This window comes from Tachyglossus aculeatus, chromosome 17, assembly GCF_015852505.1.
Source record: "Tachyglossus aculeatus isolate mTacAcu1 chromosome 17, mTacAcu1.pri, whole genome shotgun sequence".
NCBI classification, from domain to species: domain Eukaryota; kingdom Metazoa; phylum Chordata; class Mammalia; order Monotremata; family Tachyglossidae; genus Tachyglossus; species Tachyglossus aculeatus.
In genome coordinates this window covers 52,384,167-52,403,556 of record NC_052082.1, presented here as the reverse complement: position 1 = coordinate 52,403,556, position 19,390 = coordinate 52,384,167, and the positions used below count along the sequence as shown (strand labels likewise).

General features: G+C 46.2%; 1 protein-coding gene across 1 annotated transcript in view; it reads right to left on the bottom strand.

Annotated features, from left to right (window-relative positions):
* Positions 1–19,390, bottom strand: part of VPS53 (VPS53 subunit of GARP complex) — a 120,084-nt gene that overhangs the window by 96,438 nt on the left and 4,256 nt on the right. Inside the window, exons 2-4 of the mRNA XM_038759042.1 lie at positions 12,832–12,912; positions 10,660–10,709; positions 5,683–5,749 (exon numbers count right to left, since the gene is read on the bottom strand). Of these exons, the coding sequence (XP_038614970.1) occupies positions 5,683–5,749; positions 10,660–10,709; positions 12,832–12,912 (198 nt within the window). The remainder of the gene's footprint in view (positions 1–5,682; positions 5,750–10,659; positions 10,710–12,831; positions 12,913–19,390) is intronic.

Below are 19,390 nucleotides of genomic sequence, written 5' to 3'. Positions count from 1 at the left end.
AGGGCAGATGAAGACTGAGACGGGGCACGCTTCAAAGCGCTGCTACGTCAGAAAGCCACCACCTTGGGTCCCTTCAGACCTGATGGGAAACTCGTGTCTCGTCAGAGAGCTGGGGTGAGCAGGTCTGGGAGTCCAAAGCACAGCTTTGGGGGTCACTACCACCATGGAGCAGGCAACTGCAATCTCTAGCCAGGACAAAAGGCTTTCAGTAATGATATCTTCAACTATTAGAAGCCACAAAAACGATAGTGGAGGAACTTGATCTGAATGTCACTGGCTCGCTTAGAAGAGGCCAAGACAGGGGGTAGGAAGTTGCCAATGACAAGGAAAGACAAGGCTTAGTCACAGTGGCAACAGAGTCAATGAATAATGATTAATAAGAAAGGCACAAGCCTCCCTTATGCTTGGTTCCTCCGCCAGGAGTTCTGCAGACGGAGGTCAGGGAAACTCAGCATTTCACAAAACGGCTATCCCAGGGGACTGCCATCGAAAAGTCTTTCCAGTGAACATGTTTTCTCAGTTTATCTATATTAAAAAGCTGGTTTAAGACAGAGCAAAGCTCTTTTTCCAGATTACCTTCACAAAAGAAAAATTTGCCTTTATCCCTGTTAACAGCCCTCCTACAAGCTTAAGCACTTTATGAAACAAATCAATCTTCCAGGAATTCAGAAAGTGAACTTTCCTCTCTTCAAGGAGAGAGGGAACTGTGGGTCCTCACCCTGTAAAACCGAACATTTTTAGGCATCCATAATTCCACCAAGTACGCGCTAGTCAAACAAAGCCTCCCTTCAGCAAACCAACAGACGGACGGGGTCGGAAGATTGAGGCTTTCACCCCCACGAACCAGGATTACCAAGGACCCCATAGGAGTGGCTCCCTTAAAACAGGTTTCCACTCCGGTCTGCATCACAAGCTGCTGGAAAAGATGGATGGAGGAGATGACAGGAAAAGCAATTATTTCTCCTGGGCTTCCTCTCTGTCTGGATTCTAAGGAGACGAATGCACAATTCCACACAGACTGAAATGCTATTTAAACATTCTTGAAAATGTGGTCTTGTGCTCTGAAATAGGACCCACTCCTGCTGCAGTACCCTGTGACCTACTAATATCTGAAGAGGGGGTTTGCCAGCATTCTTGCACACGATTCCAAACACAGCCAGTTTCTTCCCCGTAAAAATACATAAACGTGAGATCCAGATCTACCCAGCAGGAGCAGGGCAAAAATACAAATGAATCACTCACTTGCTTTCCTACCTACTTGGAATTTAGACACCTGAGAGTCTTGAAAGTATTTTTAGGTTTCCAGCAGGCTCCCGGCCTGCCGTCCCGAATGTTGATTGAATCACAGTGAATAATGGTGTTATCTTTCCAAACAGTAGTAAAATGATTAAATTGGGGGCATTCATGCCCAGATCCAGCATTAAGCCATTTCAAAATAGCTCTTTCCCCCCATGAATCGATGTTCTGTGTTTTTATTGTAAAGGGATCTTATTCTAATGAGATGCCTTCACTGTTGGGCTCACTGCAGGTTCCCTCCAGACTCTCCAGGGTACAGCAAGGGGAGCAATGGTTTGTATGCATCACCGTCACTTTTTCACATGACACAATGAATGGTGTTCATTATGTGGGGGAAAGAAGTTTTCCTTTATGGAACTGAGTTAACCGGTGGTTGAAACGAAGTTGCATAGTGACTTGCTGAGCAACAAAATGGAACTGATTCACTGTAAAATGGTTGGGATAAGTTCAAAGGCCATGGCTGTCTGCATTAGTGTGACAAAATTCTGGCCCAGGAGTTAAGACATGGGGCGTAATTCATTCAGCCCCGCCAGGCCCGGAGCTGGGATCATGGGCAAGTTACCTAACTTGTCCATGACTCCAGGTGGCAAGGGGACTCAGTGATTTTGTTGCATCCCTAATGAATCAGCATGCAGCCAAGAGGGGGAACCTAAATCCTCCGGCTCCGATTAGTCCCACAGTCCCCGAGCCCCAGAGGATTCTGGAAATCTGGCATTCCTGCCCCAGTCTCCCCAGGATGTGGAGGGTGGAGTTCCCCATCTGTAGCAAAGGACTAGATTCAGGCAGAAGGGCATTCCCTCACACCCTGCAGGAGGGAGGGGAGCAGAAACTCCCAGCCACTGATGGAATCCTATGCCAGTTAGTCTTCCGTTCCCTCTCTCTCACCAAGGAGGCTCTGGAGACCAGGTCTACCGGTTCACGTCCAGTTTCGCCATTTGCCGGGGATAACGAAAAGGGGCAGCTGAGAGGCGAGTCGGAGAAAAAGCCCCGGGAATGCACGGGTGGTTGGAGGCACTGAGTAACCAGCGTGATTTAAGGGAGCTCTTTATCTTCAAACAGGCTGCTGCCCAGAGTAAGTTCTCTCTCAATCACTCAGGGCCTGGACTCCAGCTTTTTGTTAGCAACTCTTCCCTTGACGTGCAATGTTTACAGAACCGGATGCCTGTCATATCTCTTCTTGAAGAAAAGGCTTCTGATTTCATACTGTCGGAGGGGAGTTACCCCAGGATGGAAAGAGACGGAGTCAATTATACTAGACAGGAGCTGGAAGAAAAACCATCGCAGAGGGACTTCTTTCAGTCTGGCGACGAGAAGGTTCTCTCCCCACACTCCTATCCGAGAGGCAGTATATCCTCCAGCAGCTTTCCCCAAACTGTGGCCCCCACTGCTCTTCCCTCCCCGTTCCTTGTTTCCTTCCGGACAGCTGACTCCAGACCCTTCAACAACTGCAATAACCTCTTAGCATCTGTTATACATATGCTTGTGTTTCCGCTGTTTATTTTCTTGTGGAGCTTTCGAGGTTTATATGCTTCTGTCACTGGAGTTTTATGTTTCTGTTAATGTTTGTGGAATTGTGTTGGTCCGCTGAAATCCCCCCACGGTGCGTAGGATGCGGCCAGACACCCATTGAGAACTCAACAAACACTGCCATCTGACTAGGTGGTCTCAGGCCACTAAACCCTCAGAACCCTCTAGACTGTAAGCTCCTTGAGGGAAAGGAACGTGTCTACCAACTCTGTTATATTATACTCTCCTCAGTGTTCAGTATGGTACACTGCACACAGTAAGTGCTCAGTAAATACGATTGACTAAACCAGGAGTGTAGAGTCAGAACAGCGAAGAAAGCGCAAACTTAGGGACAATAGTACCAAGCCTAACTTGGAACCTGCTTGAGAATAAGCCTCTGGGGCAAATGCAGACAATCCAAAGCCTAGGCCAAGATCATCATCATCATCATCAATCGTATTTATTGAGCGCTTACTATGTGCAGAGCACTGTACTAAGCGCTTGGGAAGTACAAATTGGCAACATAGATGCTTCATACACCCAAATAGAGAAAACCCTAGAGAAGATCAGTGATGGAGGGCAGAGAAGCCCATCGGCTACTTCAGAGGAGAACAGAAAAGGAGAATCAGACGGCAGCCCAGGAGACATTCAGAGCTCTGGAGGCTCGAGGGACAGGGACCGTGTTTAATTCCCATCTGTGTATTCTTTCCAAGTGTTTAGCAGTGTTCCGCACATAGTAAGCACGTATTAAATACTATTGATACGGGGTGTCCGGAGTGCTCCCCTTCTCCGGCAGGGGTTGGGGCTGCTTCCACTTTCAGTCCGAGGCTAGACAGCTTTCCGTGGAAGCAGCCGGGAAGCTGACCCGTTGCATCTTAAAATGAAAGGGCCAGCCTGACCCGCTGGAGCAGCCTACGCTAGGGAAATGGCTTGCAGGAACTAATCCAATAGCCAGCCCCAGGACAGCCCTGAGCTACCCTAGGAGCGTCTCCAGCAGTGACCACGGCCACCATCGGACCGAGCCGGCAGGGGGTCGGGGCATGGCAAGGGGCGGAGGTTGGGGCATCGATGCATGTGTGGCAAGTATGAGAATGATAGGTATGTGAAACTGTGTGTGTGAAGTCATATTCTGTGAGAGGCAAATGTGTGCCAGGGTGCATGGCTAAAGGCGTGTGTCTGACCATGAAAGAGAAAAAGAAAGCGAAAGAGAGGAAACACGGGGCCACAGGAATGTGTAAGGGGAAGAAATAACAAACAAAAAGGTGAATTTGCCATCTTAAGATGGTGGTCGTATGCCTGCTGATCTTGAATGCCTGAAAACGAGCTAAATTGTTGGAAAGGAGAACTGATGGGGCAAGCTGGTAAGTTTGGCCACCCTGACCTAGAGGGCAGAGCAGGAATCAGCACTTGAAAGGCCCAAGTACTGGCACTGGTTTTCATTCAGCTGTATTTATTGAGCGCTTACTATTAAGAAGAATAATAATAATAGTAATGGTATTTGTTAAGCGCTTACTATGTGCCAAGCACTGTTCTAAGTGCTGGGAGAGATACAAAATAATCAGGTTGTCCCACGTGGGGCTCACACTCTTAATCCCCATTTTCCAGATGAGGAACTTGAGGCACAGAGAAGTTAAGCGGCTTGCCCAAGGTCACACAGCAGACAAGTGGCTTAGTCGGAATTGGAACCCAGGTCCTCTGACTCCCAAGCCCGTGCTGCTCTTGCCACTGCTTCTAATGCTTATTGTGTACAGAACACTGTACTAAGCACTTGAGAGAGTACAATATAATAATAAACAGATCCATTCCCTGCCCATAACAAGCTTACAGTCTAGAGCAGCGAAGCATGAAGCAGTGTGGCTCAGTGGAAAGAGCCCGGGCTTTGGAGTCAGAGGTAGTGGGTTCAAATCCCAGCTCCACCACTTGTCACCTGTGTGACCTTGGGCAAGTCACTTAACTTCTCTGGGCCTCAGTTCCCTCATCTGGAAAATGGGGATGAAGACTGTGAGCCCCATGTGGGACAACCTGATTATCTTGTATCTACCCCAGCGCTTAGAACAGTGCTTGGCACATAGTAAGCACTTAACAAATACCAACATTATTATTATTATTATTATCATTAGAGGGCCACTGACTTATTGGGCCTCAGGCTCCCTATTTCTAACTGGGGAAAACACCACCAGGGAAAGAATAAGCAATTAGGTGATGTCTGGGAAGCCCTGAGCTCTTTGGAGATGGATACTCTGGACAGGAAAGGGATCATGACATTTGCTTCACATCATCAGATCTCCTCTTTTTATACAGTACTTGTTAGGCACTTACTATAAGTCAGGCACTGTACTGTATTGTACTGTACTCTATTGTATTGTACTGTCTTGTGGGGTAGACACAAGGTCATCAAATTGGACAAAGTCCATGTCCCACATGGGGCTCACAGCCCTAACCGCCATTTTACAGATGAAGTAACTGAGGCACAGAGAGGTGAAGTGACCTGCCATGGTCACACAGCAGACAAGTGGCAGATGCGGAATTACAACCCAGACCCTTCTGACTCAAAGGCTCGTGCTCTATCCACTGGACCATGCTGCTTCCTTTTCGGCATCGACCAGCACTTACCTGACAGCTTTCAATCTAAGACTCGCAGACCATAGAACAGGGAATGGCCACGCCAGTTTCTCCAGGGACACTCTGCCAATGCGGCCTCTCCTGGTCAGGTTCCCACCCAGCTGTTAAGTGACCCCGTGCCTCACTCCCACGAATCGTCACCGGCAAAATCCACTCAGGCCGCGGCAGTGCACCTCTGCTGACCGTGGACCCGGCACGGAGTCCCCGTCACGTGCACTGCGGGGCAGACGAGGGGGAGGCGAGGAAAGAGTTACTTACTTGCCTTCCGTCCTGCCCCACGTTGGTCTGAGCCCTCACTACTGTGCGAATGTTGTCATCCAGTTTCCTGGCAGGGAAATAAAGTGAGGTCTTTCATCAAAACCATCCATCTTGAGGGAATGCTTCAAGAAAAGGATTCAATAACTCATCCTTCAATTCTGTCGGTTCCATGCCAATCTTGCAGATTACCAAACACTAGACCAATTCAATCCCCTCAGCTCCCAAGAGAGCAAAATAAACTAGGAGAATAGTCTTTACTGCTGCTTTCTGGAAACTTTTCAGGTTCCTTAACATGAAGGCCACGCACAGTGCTCAGCACACAGTAGGTGCTTAATAAATCCCAGTGATATGACATTTACTGAGCGCCTATTGTGTGTTGAGCACTATCATCATCATCATCAATCGTATTTATTGAGCGCTTACTATGTGCAGAGCACTGTACTAAGCGCTTGGGAAGTACAAATTGGCAACATATAGAGACAGTCCCTACCCAACAGTGGGCTCACAGTCTAAAAGGGGGAGACAGAGAACAAAACCAAACATACTAACAAAATAAAATAAATAGAATAGATATGTACAAATAAAATAAATAAATAAATAGAGTAATGAATATATTATACTATACTTGGCATTTGGGAGAGTACAATACAATAGAGTTGATGGACATGATCCCCACCCACAAGGAGCTTACAATTTAGAAAAGGAGACTGACATCATTCAAATGAATTTGGGGAAATGGCTATCTATAAAAGTGCTACGGGGCTGGGGTGACTATCAAGAGTTTATAGGGTAAAGAACAATGTGCATAGGTGAATAGGTAAGGAGAGAGCTTAGTCAGAGACAGCCTTTTGGAGAAGCTGTGATTTTTTAGTAGGATTCTGAAGGTGAGGCGAGAGGTAGTCTGTTGGCTATGGAGGGGAAGGAAGTTCCAACCCAGAGGGAGGATGTGGGCAAGGGGTCGGCAGCAAACGAGATCAGGGGACGGTGAGAGGCTTGTGCTAGAGGAGAAAAGTGAGTAGGTTGGGTTGTAGTAGGAGATCGGTGAGGTAAGGCAGGAGGAGGAGAGGTGATGGAATGCCTCACGGCTGACGGTGAGGAGTTCTGTTTGGGCAACCACTGACGGATTTCCCAGAATTTACCTTTTGGAAGTTAATTTTAGCCGGCGGCTGTGCCAGCTTTGAGCAAACCGAATCAAGCAGGTTGAAAAAAAGGCACAGAACAATAATAATAATAATAACAATAATAATAGTAATAACAATGGCACTTATAATAATAATAAGCGCTTACTATGTGCAAAGCACTGTTCTAAGCATTGGGGAGGTTACAAGGTGATCAGGTTGCCCCATGGGGGGGCTCACAGTCTTCATCCCCATTTTACAGATGAGGGAACAGAGGCCCAGAGAAATGAAGTGACTTGCCCAAAGTCACACAGCTGACGATTGGTGGAGCTGGGATTTGAACCCATGACCTCTGACTCCAAAGCCCGGGCTCTTTCCACTGAGCCACGCTGCTTCAATGGCATTTGTTAAGCGCTTACTATGGGCAAAGAACCCACCAGCTTCTTAACAGCTAATGATGCTTAACATGAGGCCTGCTAACCTTTGAGAGGAATTGAAACTGGGTGCAACGGAACACAATTCAGCACACAAATTAGAGTGTTAGCCTGAGCAGGTGCAGACAAGGTACATTTTTATGAGACCGTAATTTCATGGCTTCCTCCTGATTGGCACAGGAATCTGTTTAATTGATAGCTATGGCCTGGGGGCATAGGGCCTGGAAGTTCTGTGATTCCCCTTGCCTTGCCAACGGTCCGTCTGGATTCTGGGCACTGCTTTGATGGTCTCCCAGGGACAGATGCGACAGGAAGGGGGAAAAGGACAAAGGGGATGGAAGAGCCTGGAATAAGGAGAACATGCTACTAATGAGGGCCTGGGATCGGCTGGGACGTGGGATTTGGGGCCTAGAGCACCAAAACCATTCATCCTGCGTGAAGAGTGCAATCCTCACCTGGAATTTAGCATGACATTTGCCTGGAGAAATTACCGCAAAACAAAAGAATAAGTCAGCCTAAATTCAAACACTCAGATTTTAAATTGCTAAATGTCAGATGGGGACTGAATTTCCCTTGGAGGAAACATTCAGAATCTGGAATGCTTCTGCCTTTGTCACTGAGTAGAAAGCATCTACTGAGAGCTATGGACCAATTCCTCACCACTGATTTTTCTATACTGGTTTACTACTGCGCTACAGATATAATCCTAAAGCACACAAACACCTTTTGAACACCTGGGAAATTCTCTCTCCATTAGGGTTTTCTTCTTCGATCCCATTCAGAAGTTCCTCCATTTTCTTGAAAATTGATGTTAACCATATAAACCCTACAATTTTAAGTGGTGGTGAATACACCGCAACATCTTCAGCTGCAGCAATCCACTGGATTGTCAAAGTTTGATGACATAAGCTCGCTACGGGCAAGGAACATGTCTGCTAGTGCTGTTATACTGTACTCTCCCAAGTTCTTAGTACAATGCTCTGCACAGAGTAAGCACTCAATAAATACGACTGATTGATTGACTGGTCCACAATGGGTAAAGAGCACTCAATGAGAGGTAATTAACTCATCGACTGCTGCACCATCTATTTCTAAATTAAAGCCACCTCCCCAACCCTGGTTATCGCTACTTGGGGCCTTTTGGATGCTTGAAAATTCTGACGAGTAGTGTAGGCAGAGCTCCCTCGAAAAACCATTGATTGCTGATTGTTAGATCTCAACCCAGGTGAGGAGGGGCCAGAAAGGAAGGAATTTACTTACCTGTAGCCTTTGATCAGAACCTCAAGATCGGTTGGTCATATGCGTCTAGTAAGGCAACAGACTATAGAGATTGTAACCCTTGGACACGTATAACCTGGGGTAAGGCATCAAGGAACAGTGGTTGTACCCCCCAAGGGGGGCAGGGAGATAAAAACGATGTATCCTGGAGTGGCTATAACCTGGCGTAAGGCACCACACAATAATGGCTATATCCTCTGAAGGAGTGTATTGTGTGGGGTTGTGACCTGGTGAATGCCTGTAACGTGGAGAGCAGGAGCACAGCAGAGTTTGACCCTCGGCTTGAATTTCGTAATCCTGCAATTCAGTCACAAGCCCAGTTTCCATCCACTCCATACTCGACAGGCTTCCTCTCCACAACAGCTGCTTAGGCAGCTGACCTCTTTTCCTCCTTTCATAGCTAACTTTTAAGAAGACGTTTGATTTTAGCCCAAGGAAAGCAGAAGGTGCCCACACAAACCAGGGAAGGGATCATCTGCCCTAGCCGGGCCCCTTCTAGCTGAAAGGAGCTGCAGAAGTGGTAAGCATTTTGTGCCAGAATTCATCAACTGCTTACTGAGTGTCTGTTTGGGACAGGAGACTGTACTGAGAAGTTAAGAATGAGACAGTGACCTGACCTTTCACCAATTTACACTGGAAAGGGGAAGACAAACCCAGATCAGCTAAAGGCATGCTCCATTAGTAGAGGATAAAGACAATATGGCACAAAGCCCTTTTCTGTAGGGTTGTGGTCAGGCCAACAAGGTAGGGGGAAAAAGAGGGACTGTACAATAGAGTTGGTAGACCTGATCCCTGCCCTCAAGGAGCTAACAGTCTTAGAGGGGAAGACAGACATGAAAATAAGTTACATATAATAATAATAATCATAATAATAATAATAATAATAATAATAGTAATGATGATGATGATGATGGCATTTGTTAAGCGCTTACTAAGTGCAAAGCACTGTTCTAAGCACTGAGGAGGATACAAGGTGATCAGGTTGTCCCACGTGGGGCTCACAGTCTTAATCCCCATTTTACAGATGAGGTAACTGAGGTACAGAGAAGTGAAGTGGCTTGCCCAAAGTCACACAGCTGACAAGTGGCGGAGCCGGGATTTGAACCCACGGCAGGGGCACAGTATAAGGTTACACGCATAAGTGTTCTCAGCAAAGGAAAATGCAGTCAACTTCCAAATATTAGTGCTGGCTCTAGAGGCCTCTTTTTCCTCCTTTTTGCTAAAAGGTAGGTCATTTTATATTTCCTACTTCTTAACTTTAAGTGAGACTGGCAGGGAAAAGTCTAAACTCAGATCAAACAATTCTTCTTCTTCAAAACAATCCTTGAAATTGTTAGTTCGGGGTGAAAGGAGATTGGCAATTACTGTTAGAAATGAAATTTTGAAATCTCAATTTCTGTTTCCCATTCCTCCATTTTCACAGCTAACTGAGCGTAACAGGCTCTGGCAATTTACTATCTGGGTTGGGGGGAGGGAGCTGCATTTACGGATGGAAGCTCAGAGGTTAAAACTCAAAACAGACCTCAGAAATCCCTTTTTCTAAAAGACCTCCTGGCCAGAGGCTTGATCTGAGACTCACTGAGAAAAGAACCATCGCCTTGAAGTAAAAATCTGCCTAACCTCGCAGCACTGAGATGGCTCCAACCCAAAACAACCAAGCCACGAAGGAAAGAATAGATCACTTTGGCCCAAGCATCCCATGGAAAACTGGATGGGAGAGAAGTCTTCTTGAAAGGAGACTGTCAGGATGAACTTCCTGTTTAAATGTTCTTAGAGCTGAAACGGTAGTTAGGTGATAGCGTATTTAGGCGATAGCATCTGAACAGTGTGGCTCAGTGGAAAGAGCAGGGGCTTTGGAGTCAGAGGTCACGGGTTCAAATCCCGGCTCTGCCAATTGTCAGCTGTGTGACTTTGGGCAAGTCATTTAACTTCTCTGGGCATCAGTTACCTCATCTGTAAAATGGGGATTAAGACTGTGAGCCCCACCATGGGGCAACCTGATCACCTTATAACCTCCCCAGCGCTTAGAACAGCACATAGTAAGCGCTTAATAAATGCCATTATTATTATTATTATTATTATTAATACGGGCTTCGATCCAGTAGCAATCCAGAAATCCTGTGGCATAAATACACCGCAACCCTCACCTTATCTCCAGCCGGATTTTGTTCACGACTTCATCGATGTTGGCCAGGGACTACAAAAGAAAAGGAAGGGCTGTTATTTCATTTACCAGAGTGGTCCTTCCCTAGGAAACAATAGGGAAGGATGGTTCTAAACCAATCCTCTGAAAACCCTGAAGCGCAGTGGAAGTTAACATTCTTGCTTTTAACCCCTTTGTAAACGCACACGGCTCACGGAATTCAAACACGCTATGACATGCTGCTCTCTGGTGGGAAGAGCACAGAAGTGGCACGACCGCACAGTGTGGTGGTTCAGAACCAGCATTTATAACAATAATAATAATAATAACAATAATAATAATAATAATAACAATAATAATAATAATAATAATGGTATTTGTTAAGTGCTTACTCTGTGCCAATCACTGTTCTAAGCGCTGGGGTAGATACAAGGTTGTCGGGGTTGTCCCACGTGGGGCTCACAATCTTAATCCCCATTTTACAGATGAGGTAACCTTCTGCCCTCAAGGAATTCACCATCTCCATTTCAACCACGTAGACTATCAGCCAATAGAAATAATCAATGCATAGCAAGTCTTCTCTCTTCCAGTCTAACTCATCACAATTCACCATCGTGCGCTCAGAGGTGCTTGTTTTCAAACTCTAATTTGTTTTATTTTAGACTGCGAGCCCAATGTTGGGTAGGGACTGTCTCCATATGTTGCCGATTTGTACTTCCCAAGCGCTTAGTACAGTGCTCTGCACATAGTAAGCGCTCCATAAATACGATTGATGATGATGATTTTATTTTGTTAGTATGTTTGGTTTTCTTCTCTGTCACCTCCTTCTAGACTGTGAGCCCACTGTTGGGTAGGGACTGTCTCTGTATGTTGCCAGCTTGGACTTCCCAAGCGCTTAGTACAGTGCTCTGCACACAGTAAGCGCTCAATAAATATGATTGATTGATCAGGAGAGTAGGTACGTGTCTGTATGTCCAGCGTTTGAAACAAGTCAGAAATTGGGGCTAAAAGAAATTTAATAAACCCTTTCCTTTTTCTTAGGTATTCAGGAGAATTCGAACTTGGGAGTGAACTTGGACCTATGGCCAGAAACGTGTGCGCTCTCAGGTCTTCAGCCCCATAAGAGGTTTTGCCGAGTTAGAACAGGGTCGGCAGAAAATAGAGACTTGGTTGATGTCTGTCCCTACCCAGTCTCTCGTTTTTTGGGGTTTTTTTTTACCAGCACGACCCAGGGTTCACTTTGGGGACAGGGAAAAGAAGGAGGTGGTGGTGGTAGAGGCAGGCATCAATGCCCGAGTCCCTCTAATCCTAAAAAAGGATCACTTCTAAAACTGATGATTATCACCGGGCAGCACAAGCAGCGTGGCTTAGTGGAAAGAGCAAGGGGTTAGGAGTTAGAGGTTGTGGGTTCTAATCCCCGCTCCACCACTTATCAGCTGGGTGACTCTGGGGGAGTCACTTCACTTCTCTGTGCCTCAGTTACTTCATCTGTAAAATGGGGATTAAGACTGTGAGCCCTATGTGGGACAACCTGATTACCTTGTATCTACCCCAGCACTTAGAACAGTGCTTGGCACATAGTAAGTGCTTAACAAATACTGTCATTATTATTATTATCTCCCACTCCCTTCAGCATCATCTTCGCACCTGGATCTGCACCCTTTATTCACTCCTTCTTCAGCCCCCACAGCACTTACGCAAATATCCATAATTTATATTGTTTGCTTCTCCACCTAGACTGTATGCTCGCTGTGGGCAGGGAACGTGTCTACCAACTCTTACACTGAACTCTTCCAAGTGTTTAGTACAGTGCTTTGCCCACAGTAAATGCTCAATAATAATAATAATAATAATTATTATTATTATGGTACTTGTTAAGGGCTTACTATGTACCTATGTACATATTACTATTATTATTATGGTACTTGTTAAGGGCTTACTATGTACCTATGTACTATATATTATTATTATTATTATTACCAAGCACTGTTCTAAGCATTGGGGTAGTTACAAGTTAATCAGGTTGGACACAGTCCCTGTCCCACATGGGGCTCACACTGCTAAAATGGATTCACAGGGGCTTCTGAGAACACTACGAGGTAGGATCAATAATTTTATTACTTGGAATGACTGAATTTCAAGATGTTACACGGACAATTATGCAACTGAGACTTACTTGTTCTGTTGGGAAGAGGCTATTGATGTAGTCCACGGCATTAAAATCCGCTCTGTCCAGAGGACATTGGCTAGGAAACACCTAAGGGAGGTGGAGAAAATAGAGAACAGTCATTCCTTACTCTAACCAGCATATACGGTTGAAATAACCACAGCTCACACTGGAAATGATGATCCACAATGAGATGCTACAAGGACTGATACTGCTATGGTTAAGGCAAAGAAAAAAGAAATAAAAAATAAATCAGTACCCAGTGTGAAAAGAGGTTTATTAGACCAAGTCAAGCTGACTACATAGAACGTAGTTTCATTAGGATAGATCATGGTGGTAGAGTTAGGGAATGCTCTTCCCAGGGAGTGCAGCTGTCTGGATAGTATCCCATTATTATTATGGTATTTGTTAAATGCTTCTTATCATCATCATCATCAATCATATTTATTGAGCGCTTACTATGTGCAGAGCACTGTACTAAGCGCTTGGGAAGTACAAATTGGCAACATATAGAGACAGTCCCTACCCAACAGTGGGCTCACAGTCTAAAAGGGGGAGACAGAGAACAAACCAAACATACTAACAAAATAAAATAAATAGAATAGATATGTACAAATAAAATAAATAGAGTAAAAAATATGTACAAACATATATACAGGTGCTGTGGGGAAGGGAAGGAGGTAAGATGGGGGGGAAGGAGAGGGGGACGAGGGGGAGAGAAAGGAAGGGGCTCAGTCTGGGAAGGCCTCCTGGAGGAGGTGAGCTCTCAGCAGGGCTTCTTATGTGTTAAGCACTATTCTAAGCACTGGGATGGATGCAATTTAATCAGGTTGGACACAGACTTTGTTCCTCATCGGGCTCACGGTCTAAATAGGAGGGAGAACAGGTACCGAATCCCCACTTTAGCGATGAGGAAACTGAGGCACAGAAGTGACTCGCTCAAGGTCACACAGCAAGCAACTGGAAGAGCTGGGATTAGAACCAGGTCCTCTGACTCCCGGATATGTGCTCTTTCCAGTAGACCCCCCAGCTTCTCATGGCCTGGTGGGAGTGTCCGTGTTGAAAGTGGACATTTTTGGAAGAAATGGCGAGGCACGTGGCATTGGACAGGAGGTTTTCCTCCATGCAGGGTTCTGTAAGAATGCAGCCTCTGCACTACAGGAGAAATGGATGGGTATTAAACTGAGCTAAAGAGTAATTCACCATGTCCAGGAGTTCCCTTAGCAGCAGAATGAACCTTGCACTGAAGGTAGTTTTCAGAAAGCTCAAATTTAGACAGCCCCTAAACTGAGACAGTCCTTTGGTCAGAAGTAAACCAGGCTCCCTGGTGAGAAACACAACTACTTCCTTTCAAGAAGTCTTAACCCAGAGCGTGATGGATTATGAAAATAGTCAAGTGATTCCCAGGAGGACTGTGTCTCACCACTCCGACTTGGAATCAAGAAAGTCAACAGTCTGAAAAGAGAAATAGCTTCCCCAGAGGAGCCTTCTAGAGCAATTTCAGGGCCAAAGCAACTAATCTCTCTACAGAGGACTGAAAAGGATCCAAAAGCAACTGGGGGAAGTTTTCAGGGCTTTGTAGCATTCTGGCTTTGACGGTTGGCTTGCTTTCTTTCTAGGTGGTGATGTTCTAGCCTTGCAGAGCTACCAAGAACTTCTCTCCCTTGGATCTCCCCACTTTCTCCGCACACATCGCTGCTCTCCATTTGCTCACCCCAGCTTTGTGTATTGCCACCTACAAATACAGAGCAGGTTATTGCAGGTCCATTTACAGTCAGCTGCCCTGGCCAAAAGAAAATGGTAGGATGTCACTTGGGACCCAAGATGTTCTGATACTGCTTCTGGGCCTTTCCTCATAAGATGCATTTCTTCTCTGGACTGTTGTGGGCAGGGAATGTACCTACCAACTCTGTTGTACTCTCCTAAGCGGTTAGGTCAGTGCTCTACGCATAGTAAGTGCTCATTAAATATCATTGATTGATAATGAAAAGACACTTCTCTGGAATCCCTATAATTTACATTGCTTTTTAACAGACAACTGTCAAGCTCTGTTTCCCTCTCTCAATCCTGCCTCCGTATTTTCTTCCAGACCAAGTTAAAAGAGTTGGAACAACCTTCCAATGCTTTCTAATAAAGCCCAGCCCTTTTCCACCCCCTCTCCCTCATCCTTCAGATTCTGCCTCCAATCCTATACCTTCAGGACCATTCATTCATTCATTCAATCGTATTTATTGAGCGCTTACTGTGTGCACAGCACTGTACTAAGCGCTGGGGAAGTACAAATTGGCAAATTTGCTGACCAATTTTCTCCCAGCCAGGTCAACATGCCCTAAAGGCAAGACCTTTAAGGTTCTCCTGTCTTAAGGCGCACACTAGGACGTACAGCTGCAATAACTTGAAAACAAAATTAGTGGATTCTTCTTAGACTGAAATAAAAAACTACAGGAGTGAAGCACCTGTAAACTATCAAACCTTCCCTCGACAACTCCATTCCCTCTTAAATGTAAAACAAACTGATTCAGCTATGGCTGTCAAGTCCTTCATCTCTTGGCAGAACTGGATGCCCGCCGCAACCATCGCCACCTGATTAGTCAAGCTTTCCATTCAGCTCACAAAAAGTATGGTTTTACCACTCTTTAAATGCATCAAAGATCCACAACTGGAATAGCGTATGATAACGACTAGAAAGTGTGTAGGGAGGGCAACTAAAATGATCCGAGAATGGCGCAAGGAATGGTCCATATAAGAAGAGACTCAAAATATTAGGTCTCTTCAGGCTGGAAAAAGCTGGAGGCTGAAGGAGTAAAATTGGTAAGCACTCCAAACCCATCCCTGGATCACCTCCACACTTCCCATCCTCCAATTCTGGTGATGGAAATCCAGGCACCAGGCCAACTTTGCCCACTTCAAATTCATCCTTGCTTCCCGTTCTTCAGTCCTCTTTTTATAAGCCCATCAGCCAAGTCTAGTTCTTATGGACTTATTTATATCCCTCCTCAGCACTCCACCAAAATCCCACTGTGAAGTGAAGCTTTAAGATGACAGGTCCAAAGCCAAACGGAGGGAACAGTGCTTCACCCAACACCTAATAAATCTAGGGAATACTACCACGGGAAGTTGTGAAAACAGAACACATCGGTATGGTTATGAAGGATTTATCTAAATTCCCGAGTGATGTGTTCCCAGTGAGTTACTAGAGAGTACGAGGTTAACGATGAGAGTGACTCTAAGTGGGGTGACTTTTTCCGAACATCCTCCGGTCCCACTGTCAAGGGCAGAATACTGGATGGGATGGACTGTTTTCATTCTTATGTTAAACAAATAAATGGGGGACCTGAGCAGCTGAAGAGGAGACGGCCAATCCACCCAGCCCGGCAATGGATGGGTACGCTGCAAGGCTGAGTGGAATGCCCCATCTCCCGTTCAACCCAGAGGGCAGCAATGCCAGCTGCCCTGCTCTACTACTCAAATACACATTCGGCTCAACTGGCTCCGGTGTCACAAACCTTACTGAGCCCTTCCCCCTGGGGAATAATAATAATAATAGTGATGGTATTTGTAAAGCGCTTACTATGTGCAGGCACTGTACTAAGTGCTGGAAAACCACCAAATCTCATCGGGTCTCCTTCTCCAGGGAACAACCAGAACCCGGGTACCCTGCCCTTTTATTCTCTTCATCCCAAAGCCTAATGCTTCAAGGCTGTCCATCCCCTCGCCCCCTCCTACCTCACCTCCCTTCTCTCCTTCTCCAGCCCAGCCCGCACCCTCCACTCCTCTGCCGCTGACCTCCTCACTGTACCTCGTTCTCGCCTGTCCCGCCGTCGACCCCCGGCCCACGTCCTCCCCCTGCCCTGGAATGCCCACCCTCCGCACATCCGCCAAGCTAGCTCTCTTCCTCCCTTCCAAGCCCTACTGAGAGCTCACCTCCTCCAAGAAGCCTTCCCAGACTGAGCCCCCTTTTTCCTCTCCTCCTCCCCACCCCCCGCCCTACCTCCTTCCCCACCCCACAGCACCTGTATCTGTTTGTACAGATTTATTATGCTATTTATATTACTTGTACATATTTACTATTCTATTTATTTTGTTAATGATGTGCATTTAGCTTTAATTCTATTTGTTCTGATGACTTGACACCTGTCCTACATGTTTTGTTTCGCTGTCTGTCTCCCCCTTCTACACTGTGAGCCCGCTGTCGGGTAGGGACCGTCTCGATATGTTGCTGACTTGTACTTCCCAAGCGCTTAGTACAGTGCTCTGCACACAGTAAGCGCTCAATAAATACGACTGAGTGAATGAATGAATGAATAATGGAGCCTCTCCTTCTCCGTAGGCTTCCCCCACAGCCGCTGGCTGCTCCCAAAACACCGAACCACCACCACCACCACCGGCCCCAGAAGCCTTTTCAGTGCAAACCTCAACAAGTTAGACTATTGGGAAGCTACGCTCGCCCAGGGATAGGAAGTCAGGGCCATTCAGTCAAGGGCCCTGCCCTCCGTTTCCGACTATGTCTCCCCAGCCACTGCCTCCTGAGGGGGCCTTGCATTTTCCCATTCTCCTAAACTCCCAAAGATGAGGGGAGGGGTCTGCCGGCTCCTTCCCTGTCCCCTCCCTCCCCAATTTTCCCTTTGAATGCTGAGTTCTCTAGCCCCGCATTTCCGTTATTTGTAGCTGTGGCACCCCCAGAATCCACCTCCAATTTTCTTGGCAATTTTTCCCACCTTTCTTAACCTTCCCTCTCTTTCTCCACCATACACAGATCTTTGGGGATGTCACTATCCACGTCGACGTCCTTCTATCAGCCCAGCCAAGCGCTTCCTCTCATTTTTCAACTCCACAGACCTCCTGCTCCACCCACTGAATCTGAGTATTACTAGCCACTGGACCACCTCCTAACCTGCCTTCACTCCCGAACACCCCCACCCCATAAAGTTGTTCTCTCCCCCAAAGAGACCACCAATCTCCAGGACCCGCTATTCAAACTTCCCACTCTTGATACGCAACTCCACCCCCATTAACACTACCCTCTTCACCCAACTCAACTCCTACCTCTCCTGTCAATCTCACACCACCAAAATCAGCCCTGGATCACCTCCACAATTCCCTTCCTCCAATTCTGCATTCATGCTAAGGTGCACTGCTGGTGGAAATTCAGGAGCCAGGACAATTTTGGCCACTTCGAATTCATCCTCGCTTGCCATAATTTGGTCCCCATTTTATTAACCCAGCAGCCAAATCTAGTACTCATGAACTTATCCCTGTGGCCTAGTGAATAGAACATGTCCCTGGGAGTCAAAAAGACCCGGGTTCTAATCCCGGCTCCACCACTTATCTGCCATATCATCTTAACTTCTAGGTGCCTCAGTTACCTCAACTGCAAAATGGGAATTGAGACGGGGAGGCGTAAGTGGGACAGGGACTTTGTGCAACCCGATTAGCTCGCATCTACCCCCGATGCTTAGTACAGTGCCTGGCACATAGTAAGCCCTTAATACCGTTACTTTTACTACTCATACCCATCCTCAGCACTCTATTCTGAACATTCTAGTTATAAATATTTTTGCATTTGTCTCCCCCATTAGAGTGTAACCTCCCAGTGAATGTATCACGTTCTTATTTTGTACTTCCCAAGTGCCTAGATCAGTGCACTGCACCAAACGGGTGCTCAATAAGCACTATTACTGCTACTGCTCACTCCCCGCACAAACCCCCGATTGCTCATTTCTCTGCATCAAGCAGAAACTCCTGACCAGTGGCAATAAGGGCCTCAGAGGTCTCCCTCCTATGTATTTTCTTCCCCTCGTAAACCCACGTGCACTATTTCTTACCCCAACTGCCCCTTCAGCACTTCTTATACTACATAAAGACTTAAGCACTACCCTCCTCCTGTAATACTTGTCATATCTTACATACTCTATTACATAAGCAGCAGCAAGGCCTAGTAGAAAGAGATGACCCTGGGAGTCAGAAGGACCTGGGTTCTAATCCCCGCTCCGCCACTTGCCTGCTGCGTGACCTTGGGCAACTCACTTCATTTCTCTGTGCCTCAATTACCTCATCTGTAAAATTAAGATTAAGACTGTGAGTCCTATGTGGGACTGTGTCCAACCCTATTATACCTTAATGTCTCCCAACACTTAGAACAGTGCTTCACACATAGTTAGCATTTAACAAATACCATCATTATTATTATTATTATTATCTTGTGTCCACCCCACAGTTTAATACAGTGCTTGGCACATAGTAAGTGCTTCACAAATACCACAATTATTATTATTATTTAGTAACTCATGTATGTAGCCCCTTTTCTTTTTAATGGCATTTGTGAAGCACTTACTATGTTCAAGGCACTCCACTAAACGCTACAGTAGATACGAAATAAATGGTATAGGCATAGTCCCTGACTCGCGGAAGGCTCGCAGTCTTAATCCCAATTTTACAGATGAAGTAACTGAAGCACAGAAAGTCGTGACTGGCCCAAGGTCACACAGCAGACAAGTGGGCTACCTGCTGTCCTCCCCTAGCTGTACTTTATTTTGAGGTGTTGTCTTCCCGGGTGGATTTTGGGTGA